Genomic DNA, 14328 nt, shown 5'->3' with positions numbered 1-14328 from the left:
GGTGCCAACCCTAAGCAAGAATCTATTAGCAATTGACGTCTATCGGCAAAGAAAAAAAAAATCCGTTTTCTTTAATAGAGTCTCCTTGTCTATCTCAACCACACTCCAATGCAGATTCCTATCACGAATAGTCCTTTACATAAGATATTTGCTAATATTTTTGAGGACATTTTGCTTCATTTTTGCAAGGTTTTTTATTGTTGTTTTGTTTGTTGGTGGTGAAGGTTTTATCTTATCTTTTGCTTGCTTGTTTGATGGTTGTTTTGTGAATTTTTATTTATGCATATATTATATAGTCATATTTTATTAAATATATGTATAGATATGTTGGCTTTATGCTTTTAATTATATATATATAATATATGAGGCAAAGAGTAGAGAAGAGAAGAGAAGAGAAGAGAAGAGAAGAGAAGAGAAGAGAAGAGAAGAGAAGAGAAGAGAAGAGAAGAGAATTCGGGGGAGAGGAAAACATGATCAAAATATGTTATGTGAAAAATTTTCAATAAAAAAGAAAGGATTAACGTAAAGAGATTCGCAGGCTCAAATAAAACAAAAGAATAAATTGATAATAATGTCTTCAAGTTCAATAATATTTTATACTCTGAGATGCTTCATGCCAACTGAAGACTGAGAGTTTCTCAGTACTACTGAGTCTCAAGATCTGTGCTCTCTGTTCACACAAATTCTGAGAAAACTTTAATGCCTGCTTCATTCCAAATAAAGATGCAGCTCAGAAGTACAGAACTGAGAATGTTTGTTTTCTGCTAGGAAGAGTGTTTAAATAATAGGAGAACTCTATTTTCTATCAGTTTTTTGAGATTGTAAGGTAATTCCATCATTTCTCCTTTATCTTTCCTTCATCCAAACCTCGTATACTCTTTGATCTCTTTTGAATTCAGTGCCTCTATTTTTCATCAATTGTATTTGCATGTATATGTTCATTAACATACATATGTATTCCTAAATTCATAAATAATGTGCAACTTCAAATGGAAGTGACATCCACATCTTAGTATAAGTCTATAAGTGTCAATACATTTTAATGAGTTTCAAGATCTGGCCTTGATAACAAATTCTAAGAAGTGGTCATGTTAGTGGGAGTGAACACAGATCTCAAGTCTGATGGGGGAGCCTTTAACTCTGGTTAGGAAGGTGCATGTGATGTAGGGTAAAATGGGGGAACAGAAATTTTTTGCAGGATTTGACTCATTTCTTGAAGGCACCCATGCAATCAAAGGTTTAAAGACATGGACCATCCTAGAGGAGTATGTGGTCTTGAACTTTTGTTTTGGGAGCTAGCCTGTCCTGATAGAGGGCCATGACCTGTAAGACTAGTCTGAAGGTTAGAGACTTTGATTTTGGCTGAAATCAGGGTCTATGAGGCTGACCTAAGACTGTGGTCAGTCTACAGTTTGTTTCTATTGGGTAAGTTCTAATTTGGGTAAACAGAACCTGACATGGCATATGGCAGGCAATAAGTACTTCTAGAGAACTTAGCTGGAATCTCTAGTCTTGGTATTTGCAAAATTTAAGATTTATTTTGCCATTCACAGAGTTGGGGATGAGACAAGGTCAGGACTATACTTCTGTATCCTACCACACAGAGAATATATTCTGCTATGTGGTTTGGTATAAGTGCCCACTCTTAGCAGGCCACCTGATATGGCCATGAGGAATGAGACCAGGTTGGGTTCGAAGGGTTACCGAAAGACTGAGACTGTGACATTTTAATGAGATCTACCAGACTTTATATAACTCTGTCAAAAACAGAATTTAATGACAATTGACAGGATCAGTACAGCTGTTTTGACAGGAAATAGTAAAGTTTGCAAACTAGAAAGGGTAATTATTAGATAATATTAATGTCTAAGAACAATTGTCCTGTCAAGTTTTAATACTTCTTGACTATTAAAGAAGAAACAACCTTTCTCAAGACTCAGCTATACTACTTTTGTGTATATACCCAAAAGATGCTCAATTGTACCAAATGGACATGATGTTCATAACAGCATTGTTTGTCATAGCGAGAACATGGAAACAACCTAAATGCCCCTCAACCAAAGAATGGATAAGGAAAAATGTAGTACATTTACACAATGGAGTAATACACAGCAGGATAAAAATGACATCTTGAAATTTGCAGGCAAATGGATTGATCTAGAAAACACTATATTGAGTGAGCTAATCCAGATCCAGAAAGACAAATATCATATGTAAATTGGGAGCATGGGGACCATGGGAGAGGGTTGCATGGCAGGGGAAATAAATGGAGGAAAGCAGAGAAAAATGAAGAGCTCAATAAAATCAATCAATCAATAAAGATCATACAAAGAAACATAAGGTGGCTATAATGCTTCACGACATTGAGGGAGTGCATTGGTCTCTCCTTTCCTGAAAGTAACATTGTGCCCCAGGAGGAAAGGACACTAACATGAAAAAAATATAGCATATGCGTCTCAAGGAGGTTAGATCAAGCCAACTCCATGGTTCCTTGCAGTTTGAAGAAAGGCTGAAGCAGGTCTCTTAATCTGCCAAACCAATATCTCACCTCCTACAGTTTGCTGCTTTTTCCTGTGCATTCTGGACACATACACATGACAGATTTTAATTTGATAATTTTGGAGCATGAGTAATAGAAAGCCCTGGTATACTGTTCTTCTTATAATGTCTATCACTACCAATATATGTATATACATACAAATATAATATGATATGTATACAGGAAGACTCAGAAAATACGACATAGAGTTAGTACTATGACATGTAGTGCTGAATCTGGTACTTGAAATATATTAATAACAGAGTCACAATGAATGCATATTATTATTAAATTTGATAGTAATCCTTAATACTTATCTTGAAAGATATGTTACTTACAATTCACACAGGAAAGGTACCATTATTTACTATTATTGATTAAGCATTGAATCTCATACATCCAAATGTTTCAAGATTTAGAAAAACAAGCATCACATTTTAGATTTCTCATGCTCTGATTTAGCAGCAAATATTATGATTCTTTTTCCAATAAAAGTAGTTTATTACACCAAACTTGCCTCATGACATTCTTCATCTCCATGTTTCTCAGAGTATAGATCAGAGGGTTGAACATGGGAGCTATGATTGTGTAGAAAAGAGCAAAAACTTTATCTTCTGGATAAGAGACAGATGGTCTAATATATATGAAAAGTACAGGCACAAAAAACAAAGTAACAACTGTTACATGGGAACAGCATGTAGAAAGAGCTTTACCACGGCTCTCTGCAGGATACACCCTGATGTAACACGAAGGCCGGCTTGTTGGGGTTTCTGTCCTTCCCAGTACCCCAACAGCCGGCAAGCAACAAAGAAAAATTACACACAGGACTCCATAAGGTTATAAACTGATTGGCCCATTAGGTCAGGCTTCTTGTTAACTCTTATAACATATATTACCCCATTATCCTTATCTATGTTAGCCACATGGGCTCAGTACCTTTCTCAGTGTGACAGCTTACATGTTGCCTCTTCGGTGGTCTGCGCAGGAGTGGCTGAGAGAGAGCTTCTGCTTCCAGAATACTCCCAGTCTCTTTGCTCCACCCCTACTTCCTGTCTGGCTTTCCTGCCTATACTGCCTGCCTGGCCAATCAGCGTTTTATTAAAATATGATTGACAGAATACAGATAATTCTCCCGCACCACCCTGATAGTGTATAATATGAAAGAGTATGACCACATCAAGACCATGAAGGTCACCAGTCCCATCGTGCCTGAATTGGCAACCACCAGAAATCCAACTTTGTATGTATTGCTGCAGGCAAGTGACAGCAAAGGATAAACATCACAGAAATAGTGATCCATCTCATTGGGGCCACAAAAGGGAAGGCTGATAACAAGAAAACTTTGGAAGAAAGAATGTATAAAAGCACCAATACAGCAAGCAGCAACCATGGCATGACACCTCCACCTGCTCATGATGATGGTGTAGTGCAGGGGCTTGCAGATGGCTACATAGCGATCATACGCCATTACTGTGAGGATCAGTATCTCAATCCCTCCAAAGAAATGCATGGTAAAAAGCTGAGTCATGCAGCTGGTATAAGAAATCATGTTCCTTTCTTTGAGAAGGCCAGTGAGAAGCTTGGGAGTCAATGTGGACGTATAGCACAGGTCTGACAAAGCAAGGTAATTCAGGAAGAAATACATTGGTTTTTCATTTAGCTTACTGAACATGATAGATATCATTACGAACATGTTTCCCCCCCAAATAGCTGTGTAACAAAACAAGAACAGCAGGAAGCACAGAATTTTAATTTTCTTGTTCTGGGAAAGTCCTAACAGTATAAATTCAGTGATGTTATTGGTACATTCCATATTCCAAAGAAATTAAGATTCAATGGAGTTAGCTGAAAGCAAATGATAGAGAAAGATTAAAAATGTTCATTAATCATGATATGAATCATATAAAATACTATAAAAATTACACTAACTTTTGAAAATATCTCTCTTTTCTCTGTGTATTTCTAATTCTTATATTTTGGAAAATTTTTTTTCATTTGAATGTCATCATCATTTCAACAATATTAATCACTTTACTAAAAGTATGTAGTGCTAAAAGTCACACTAGTGAAAAGTACAACCAAAGATGTGTGGTTACACTATACAGGATATACAAATACATGAGCTCCTGATCACAGTGTAATTTAACCATTTAGTAGCTTAGGGTTGCCAGGAAAAGGAAGGAAACAATAAAAATAACTATTGACTATCGCTTTAGAATTAATATTTTGTTATAAATTTTTAGGATATGTTAGTAAAATATTTATTTTGTTTATTAAATAGTTTTTATGAAAAGCATTGCAAGTGCAAGTTCCCAAAAGTATCATGTACTTATGGACACTATGGAAAATAGGACAGAGTACATCATATCATGTAAAAATTTAGAAGTTCTGTTATTTTTAATTTTATAGTTCAAAAATAATAATCATTAAACTATAATGAGACAATTTAATGCTGTAACAAGATGCAGGAATAACAGAATTCAAATTATTGCTGATACCAAACAAAAATCAAAAGTTTAATAATGTGTAAATTAATGAGTATTTAAAATTTAAAAAGTTATGAAATTATAAAAATGACTTCATAAAAATAAATATAACCCTATATTTTGTTATGCTAGTTTGCACAGCATATAGGAGGAGGTCCCTAGCATCTGGGTCCATTTTGTTTAAACATAGTATTCTAGTTTTTTTTATTGCACTAAGCCTCAAAAGCCATTATTTTCTCTTCCACCCTTAGGAAACTCTCCTAGCCTCTGCCACATTGTGTAGTCTCTATATCTTACAATTCTCCCATGAGTCCACCAATATGGTCATTAACATGCAATGTTAGTGTTCACTTTTTTGGGATTCTTCAAGGCACTTCTTCAAACAAGCAACTACAGCATCTTACATTCTTGTTGCCCTTCATAATTTGCTGCTGTAGTCATTCTATTTCAGTGAACAAGTTTGATATTCAGATACAAGGCCTGGCCACATATTCCCAGACAAGAAGATCATTAATATCCTTCATGCTCACTCACTCTTTGGTATGAGCATTTCCATTATCAATCACCCCTGACCACAGAGGTTACATTAACTAGTGTTTAGTTGAGAACAGGAACTTGTAGTTATTTTTTCTCTCCAGATATATATTGCACACAAATATTAAAAAACTCTAATCAATTGTTCATTGAAAAACTAATATTAATGATACCATTATTTAGATAAATCAGCATATCACGTATCTTAAACAAATCAAGAGAAATGATAATATGTGATTTCTTTTTATCTTTCTGTCAGGATACAATCTCAAGCATTTTACACACAGTGTATCATTCATATTACAAGAGTCCGAGACAGCTCTCTACTTTTAAAGAACAAAACCAATCGTTATTGATAATGTAGAGCACACATATTGAAGACTATTTGCAGAATAGTCTTTAATGTTTTTCTTGATATATTAATGCTGAAAACCTGCTTTACATGTTTAAACTTCTTTTTTTGCATAGTTTCTTTTTATTTTTATTTGTTTATTTATTAATTATAATTTATCACAACTCAGAAAGTCAAGTTCATTAATCCTCTGTTTGAGAACATCTCACGGCATAAAGATGAGATAAGCTTTTACTTACAGCAGATAGTAATTAATACAGAGATCCATACTGGTAACTTCTGAGGTAACAGAAGACTTCAGAGTGTTCCGCCTTAAAAGAAATATTCATAGCTCACCCTAATGCTCAGGGATCTTTGCCAAAGAGGAACCAAAAAGTTTTAAGAGTGAGAGATGACTGGTAATATGTATATAAAAGAGTGTTTTTCAGACAAAACATGACAAAGGCATATATAAACTTACAGTGATTGTGATATGCATGACTTGCAAAAGTTCCAACTAGACAAACCCCAGCATTGAGTATTGGAGAGTGGGTCTAAAATCCAACCACTAGCTAAGAAGCTATTAACCTTTGATGACTTCTAGGAAAGGGAGAGTCAGATGTTTTGTGGGATTGATGCTAATCCTTGTAGTTTGACCATCCACCAGAGCAGGCTTCAACCTCAAGACTAGCTGAGCAACACAAATTGTACTTGATATGGAAAGAAGAAAAACAATACTGAGATTATTTATTCTCTTTGGGGAAACACATTTGATGTACTTAAAATAAGCAGAAATCTTGTAGTTGTTTACAAACAGCATATCTAACTGAAATGTTTTCTACATTACCTTAAAAGTAATGTATTTTTAACACTTCTACTCAATCTATTTGAGCCTCATGTGTACCGAATGAAAATAAACATATATTTTATCAGTGAAAAAAAATAAAGTTAAATAGTGATCTCAACGTTGGGTGGAACAAGATAGGAGGATTGCAAAGTTGGTAAGTGTAGAAAATATGTCCAGGTAACATTGCATGACTTTCTCAGAGAATTAATAAAAAATAAGTTTTAGAGTCAAGGTAAATAGTCAATTTACCCCAAAGCTTTGGATTATTCTTTCACAGATAATTCTAAGTCTCCATCAATTTAATTATGTTTTAATTTTCACTCTGCTATTTTATTATTTTTTTTATTGAGGGGAGTGCTGAGACACATAAACTTTCTGTATAACCCTGACTGTCTTAAAACTAGCTTTGTAGACAAGGCTGGCCTAGAATGCAGAGATCTACCTGGCTTTCTTCTGTCTCCCAAGTGTTGGGATTAAAGTCATTTGCCACCATCACCCAGCTTCATTATGTTATTGATCAAATGTGTTCCTCATTGATGTTCACAATTCCCTATGAAATTATAAATCACAATATTTTGAAATTTTCCTTTACCATTCTCTATGCATTTATTTTACAAGAAAAACAAAAAAAGAAAAAAATTTTCCTGTTTGAACATATTCCATTACTTTTAATTTACTTTTTCTTACACTTCTTTATTCTACTGTATAAATTAATAGTTCATTAATCTATCAACATCTTTTATCAATACATTTATTTGAAAATTTTTGATAAAACCAAAATGTGAAAGAAGAGAAAGAGAAAGAGAAATTTATAAAACAATTAAGCAAATGTTTATGTAATTTATTCTATACAAGTGTAAGTCATTCATTTACTGTAGTTATTACTTGCATTTTGGTGATTGTAGTGTTACTTACAAGGTAATCCATAAGCCCATACATGTTCAGTCTCTAGGACATTCCTGCTCCTTTCTGAGAGAAAATATACATTCCTCAAAAATATTATCATTGGAATTTTGGGGAAGCAGTTTTCTGTTTCTGTCCTCAAGATATATGTCTACATGGGTTTAGAGGTAATAAATATCGTTAAATTCCCTGGTTAAATTCCAAGATGTGCAAAGTGTATTACCTGGGAGACTAGAACTCAAGGTATCCTAACTTTTTCTGAGTCATGAGACATATCCCACAAGAGTATTGGGCCAATGATATGGGATTTCCCTCTGTATGCTGTGATTACCATTAATGAATAAAGAAACTGCTTTGGACCTATAACAGGGCAGAATTTAGGTAGGCAGGGAACAGAGAACTAAATGCTGGGAGAAAGAAAGACAGAGTGAGAGACACCATAGAGTTGCCAGAGTCAGACATGCTGAAACTTTGCCAGTAAGCCGCTGCCACATGGCAATACACAGATTAATGGAGATAGGTTAAATTAATATGGAAGAGTTAACCAATAAGAAGCCAGAGCTAATGGGCCAAACAGTGATCTAAATAATACAGTTTCTGTGTGATTATTTTGTGACTGGACAGCCGGGACCAACGAGCAGCCTCCTCTAAAAGGCCAATGTAAAACTTTAAATAATTTAATTCTTCTCATGCTTTCAAAAGTAGTTATTTAATAAATAATAAGGTTAATAACGTTTTATACTCTAGGTGTCTTCATATAATCCTAGGACTGACTTGTAGTCAATACTAGGAAGTCCCAAACTCTGTGCTCTATGTTGACATAAATTCTGAAGGGAGACTAAAGCCTACTTACTGAATGCCAAACGGTGTGAACTAAAAAGTTATGATACAGGAAAATAAGAACAATGCTTGTGAGTTTGTATTGCACGATTCAATGGGCAAGAGGAATCTTTGTATTGCAATACTTCAAATCTCAGTGGTCCTACGCCTCTATCTCAGTTTCTGGGGCAATACATGTTATCGGGTTTAACAACCAAGGCTTGGGTCTTATTTTTGGAAGTGGATCAGGAGCTAGATAATGTGTGATCAAGCTAAAAAATGTGTTTAAAGGGGGAGAACTTAAATTCTAGGACTTCAGGAGCTTGTGCCATGTCACAGGTGATAGCTAGGAACACGAAACAACTTGGGGAGCTGCTCAGTACTGAAAGTGGAATTCTCATGCAGGGGAGCCGTTGGCTAGACTTATGGCTAAGATCCCCTGGAATCTTGGCTCAAGGGTCTATCAGGGTCCTGGGGAAGGTCGTGATATTGAATTGGATGGATTAACCTGGGGTTTGGAGAAATGTGCTTCAGCCTAAATCTGGAGTTTAGTCTCCTCGCTTTCTATACATCTTCTCTGCTCTACTGCCTGGAGTGAGTGATTGTGTGTCTGTGTGTGTCTGTGTGTGTGTGTATGTGTGTGTGTGTGTGTGTGTGTTTGTCTGTCTGTTAGAGTAACTTGAATTTTCCTTTTCCTCCTTTTTTGAGCTTAATCTTATTTCTCTGTTGCACTCAGAACATTTAGTATCTCCGCTGGTGTTCTTAAATTGCAGAGCATAGGTTTATACTCAACTTGATGTCTCTGGAAGATACAATTGCAAAAATCCTTAAGAAAATATAACTCATAAGTTTGAACTGAGGCACCTTGTATCAGAGAACAACACAGAAAAAAGGTAAAATAATTCAAATAGCTAGAGGATAAATACTTCTGCTGACAATGTCTCCCAGATATGATGCAGAAGCTGTATCCATGAAATGCCAATAATATAGATGCCTAAATGAGAGCTGAATAATAATACCTATTACCAGCCGATATCCAATACAGATGGAGGAAAATTTTTTACAAGCTCTCACCCCTATATGAAGAGCCACAAGCAATCAGTGACTGATGAAAGAGGGAAAAATCAATCATTATCAGAGAACAAGTCCCCTCATAGGGTATCCAATGCCAAGTGGTCAACCCTAAACACATGTACCTGAGATCAACACTAAATGGACTCCATGGGTGTTGTGCATGTATTTGGATGTATGGATGTAACAGTAATATGGGCTTGAGAGATAGTATGGGGGGCAAAGATTGAGGGGGAGGAGAGAGGGTTCCAAATTAAGAAAATACCGTTTTCAAGTATGAAACTCTCAAAATATTGTTAAAGTTAAAAAATAAGTAATAAAACAATAAAGAGTCATGGTAAATATGTGTTTTAATGTTAATACCTTTATCTTTATACCTTATCCTATAAGTTGACATTTACAATCTGCAGATGAGAATTATATCATTTTCTGTTATTGATGAAACATAAAGATCAATGCCTATTTTCCATCGCATTATTTCTCAATCTCTCTGTCAATGTAAAACAAATTGCCTTCAACAGATACTTGTGAGTAGAAGTTTTTCTGTGTCCTGTCCAGTCCCACAGTCACTTATAAAAGAAACATTCAGAGGCTTAATACTAATTACTTTTAAATTAACCCATTTCTATTAGTTTATATTTTCCATGAGGCTTCTTGCTTCTTATCTCAAATCTTGCTTCTACAGAGGCTTCTGGGGTCTCACAAACTGTCTTTCTCCTGTATCTATACTTATATTTTTTTTTCTGGCTCTTCTGGTCTTGCCATAGTCCAAAGAAGCTTATCAACCACTGGGATTAATGCATATTCACAGAGTACAGAAACATAGCCCACAGCAGATACTGTTGATATTATCCCCAAACACCAGTCTTAGACAAAAATTGAATTGAAATTTGTATTATATGCCCTGACAATGCTGAAGCAAGCATGGATAGCTCTTATATGGCAGTTCTGCTTAACTTGTCTATATTGAGTTTCATGGTCTAAATTGATGAGGACAACAAACTAGGTCTCATCCTCAAGAAGGCATCAGATCTTTTTACAGATGTTTGTGAGACATCATGTGGTTTCTGGGAATTAAACATAGGACCTTTGGAAGAACAGGCAATGCTCTTGATCACTAAGTCATCTCTCCAGCCCCCCAAAATGTCAGCTTTTATCTGTTTTCCCATTCACAGCAGGCGGATTCACATTAGCTTAGTAGTTTAACAGCAAAGTATTTGCGTGGTCACCTGCTTGAATCATGGTCCAGATATCTAAATATATTTAATCATTTATAGCCTGGCTCCTTTAAATAGTTTAATGAGCTATGTGTACTACCAGTGGAAAACAAATCTTGTGTCTGTGAAACACCCAAACAGTCACTGATTTTTGTGATTCTCTAAACCTAATCTATCACACTTTGTTGCTAGGTGATATTACCTAGTCCTGTGAGATGATACTCTGATCCCTCACTTTCTTCCTCTTCTGATGCTGTTTTCTGTTTTAGCTGGTCCTTTTGATATAGTAACTTGTGTATATTCGATGCTATGAGGAAATTTCCCTTCTCTGTAAAAATCCAAGAAAGGTTCATTGAGTGTTATTGCTGTCTCATCATGGTCATACATTATGTTACTTGAAAAAGAAGTGAAATTATTGAAACTCTTTATACCCAGTTTTTCTGTTTCATTTTTTCAGGAGACTAATGTCTTAAACACACTTTGATATTTCTCCTTTATTGATTAATATGCTCAGTAAATTTATTATAGTTGGCCTAGAATCTATAAATCAGTTGGAAAGAAAATATCTTTTATTCAAAAATCATTTCTCATTTTATCAAGTTTCTTGTAATGTCTTCCAAAAGTGTAAAGCTTTTGAATTATTTATATTTATTAGTGAATACACATTAACTTTTTCAACTACAAACTATCTTCATTTGAAATTTGATTTGCTGATGGATGAATTCATTCTGGTTATTTTATTTTTATATGACAAATAACTGGCATAAGCATTTTTCTGTCATTCTCAGTTGTTAAGAGCATTGGTCATTTAAAATACAGAAATTTATATATATTGTTGAGTCATATTTAATAATAAATAATTTTACCTAAAATTTTTGACACATGTGAGTATTATTTTTGTAATTCTAATTTGTGTTGAATTTTAAATTTCTGTTAAAATTCCTCCCATTACTTTTCTGTTCTATTATAAATAACTTGAATACTATTGCCTAACAATATTTGTGTTGTAAAATATCTATCTAGTCATATGTTTCATGAGACATTGTTTCAAAGTACTCGTTAGTTAATAATTTTACAAATTTAAAAAGCTTATAAGGTACACCAATAATAAAGTTTCAAATATTTTAATGGAATATTTTGTTACAAAATAATATATATAATACTGGCATAGCATGTCCAAAATGTTTTAGTTTTTAGTGATAATACTAACTCCTTTTGTTGTAGATTGAGTATTCTAGAAGTTATCCTGAAAATAATGGCTAATATTTATTCTCAGAGAAACAGCCGTTCTGGACATAGGTTTGCTTTTCCTTGCAACAATGCTTATGTTTAGCAGTATAATACAAGGGCTTGAGGAACTCCTTATTAATTATTGTTGTAGGAGGTTACTTGTTCAACTCATCAGCCAAATAACCAAAATAACCACACAGAAACTGTATTAAATCACTGCCAATTACTTAAACATATTGCTAGTTAGCTCTTACATCTAGAATTAACCCATTTCCATTATTTTATATTTTCTCATTAGGGTCGTGACCTACCAGCAAGGTTTCAGAATCTCTGTTTCTGGTGGGAGCTCCATGGTTTTTCTTTTTCACTCTGCCCTCTTTTCCTCAGCATCTAGCCTAGCTTTTCCTGCCTAGCTAAATTCTACCTTTCTATAGGCCAAGCCAGTTTCTTTATTCATTATCCAATAGAAGGAACACATAGACAGAAGGACCTCCCATACCATTTCCCCTTTTCTTCTTAAACGAAAAGGAAAGCTTTAACTTTACATAGTAAAATTAAATATAACAAAACAGTATCAAACAAGAACTATAGTCACAATGTTTACTTCTACTTTATCCTTAATCATAACTAAGGAAAATTATAACTATCAATTCTTCAACTCCATTAAAGACACAAAAGAGATATAATATTACCTAAGTAAAAAGGAAGTGTGTTATAAGCAACTTCCAGAACTCTAGAATTGACAGAGACATTTCGCTGCCTAGACAGTCACCCAAAGTTCTTCTGTACCATTGGGGTATCCATGTTCAGCCTACAGGCCCATAGTATCCAGCAGACTTTTCTATGAAGCAGGAAATTTCAAAGACAGTTCCACCTATATTGAAAGTTTGTCAATTACTTTCTCCTGTGTCCTGGAGACTGTCTAGCAGACTCTTTCATGAAGCAGGAACCCCAAAAGATCATCTCACCTTTGGGCAAGTTCAGCAGTCATTTCTCAGTATGTCCCACATGTCCAGCTAACACAGAATAGCATCAAGCAGTCTAGGCAAGAGCAGTTTCTTGCCTAAATGGCTAATATACGCCACGAGGATCCTCTTCTATGCTTATCTTCCTTATGAAGTAATTGGTGCTGCCAAGAGCAAATTGTCTCAGTGTAATAAAAAGTCCTAAGTTCTTAAACATTTTAAAAGCCATATTCTGAAGGGCTTTGAGAGGTTTGTAAAATAATTATCCATCCGAAATATATCTCTATACATCTAGAAAACCTAACTAACATGGTTGCAAGCTTGAATATTATAGATGACTATCTATTAACCTATATTTCTTAATTATACATTACATTGTTTGAATGAGCTGGACACAGTATCTTAATCAAGATAAAAATACATATACATTGTGTAATAAAATTGTCCTTAAATTTATATCAATAAACCAAGATCCATACCAATGCTAATCTTTATAACATATTTCCCTTTAAATATAAACAAATATTTATTAATAATTATTTAAGGAATTTTGACATAGTTCTCTCCAGACAGCTTCCTGCTTTTTGTTGGGTGAAGCAATTTTTTGAGGGATGTTCAAGGTGACTTTTGGAGAGCTCTTGGTCCATCAAACAACATTAGTCTGGAAGGATTCTACAGGTTATCATCCTCTGTGGAAACAAAAGAAGAACCTCTTTCCCAAAGCAACTTATCCTTATACCCAAATTTTGAAGTCAAGAGTATCTATGCTGGTTTAGTTTAACTGTCTGTACAATGAAATGTCTCTCTGTACTTAGCTTATTCACAGACAAAAAAGTCAAAGAAAACATAATAGTATACATAATCCAGACTATGAATTTTCCATCTTTACTTGGTTTCTTTTTACTCTATTAATTTTCAATATTTATTTATCTTTACTTCTTTTACCTATGGCTGTACTCTTTTATATTACATTTACTGTCTCTTTACTCTTTTTCTTCTCTCCCAAGCTTCCACATATTTTTTTTAAACACACTGTGTCTCATTTGGAGTTCTTTTATGTCTGAATCTGTCCAATTGTGTATCTATATTCCTTTTCTGCCCTAGAGAGCTTTTAAAATGATAAGCAGCCTGGTTACTGGGGCCCTGGGTACTGGATCAACCTCTCTCCACTTTTCAAAATGGTGGATTGTACCATTATTGCCAGCTCTGTCTGTGACTGCCAGGTAGGAGCTGCACTCACCACTTTAACTCTAAGAAGGAGCATGCAGCACATAAACCCTTTTTATCTGAAAAATAGCTAAATCTGCCATGCATCACACTGTGCATCCTGGAAATATTTCTGTGTATTGTAACAGGAATCCACCATGCGCTCCTGCTTGTATATTC

At 34.7% G+C, this 14328-nt stretch overlaps 1 protein-coding gene across 1 annotated transcript; it reads right to left on the bottom strand.

Annotated features, from left to right (window-relative positions):
* Positions 1-3010: 3010 nt before the first annotated feature.
* On the bottom strand, positions 3011-4352 carry LOC125399485 (olfactory receptor 4P4-like). Its single transcript, XM_087903815.1, has 2 exons — positions 3687-4352; positions 3011-3280 (listed from the first exon to the last, which is right to left on the bottom strand). Exons 1-2 carry the CDS (start codon positions 4350-4352, stop codon positions 3011-3013), a joined length of 936 nt encoding a protein of 311 aa, XP_087759941.1.
* Positions 4353-14328: the final 9976 nt, after the last annotated feature.

Source organism: Myodes glareolus, chromosome 3, assembly GCF_982192425.1.
Source record: "Myodes glareolus chromosome 3, mMyoGla1.1, whole genome shotgun sequence".
Lineage (NCBI taxonomy): Eukaryota > Metazoa > Chordata > Mammalia > Rodentia > Cricetidae > Myodes > Myodes glareolus.
Note: the sequence above shows the minus strand (reverse complement) of the source record. Positions and strands in the feature narration are given on the sequence as shown.

What these genes read in the sequence shown, in the direction of transcription:
- LOC125399485 (XM_087903815.1), bottom strand. Translation starts at nt 4,352, where the DNA reads ATGGAATGTACCAATAACATCACTGAATTTATACTGTTAGGACTTTCC. An exon ending in ACTCTTTCATATTATACACT is followed by an intron (nt 3,281 to 3,686) that starts ATCAGGGTGGTG and finishes CCTTCGTGTTAC; the next exon opens with ATCAGGGTGTATCCTGCAGA.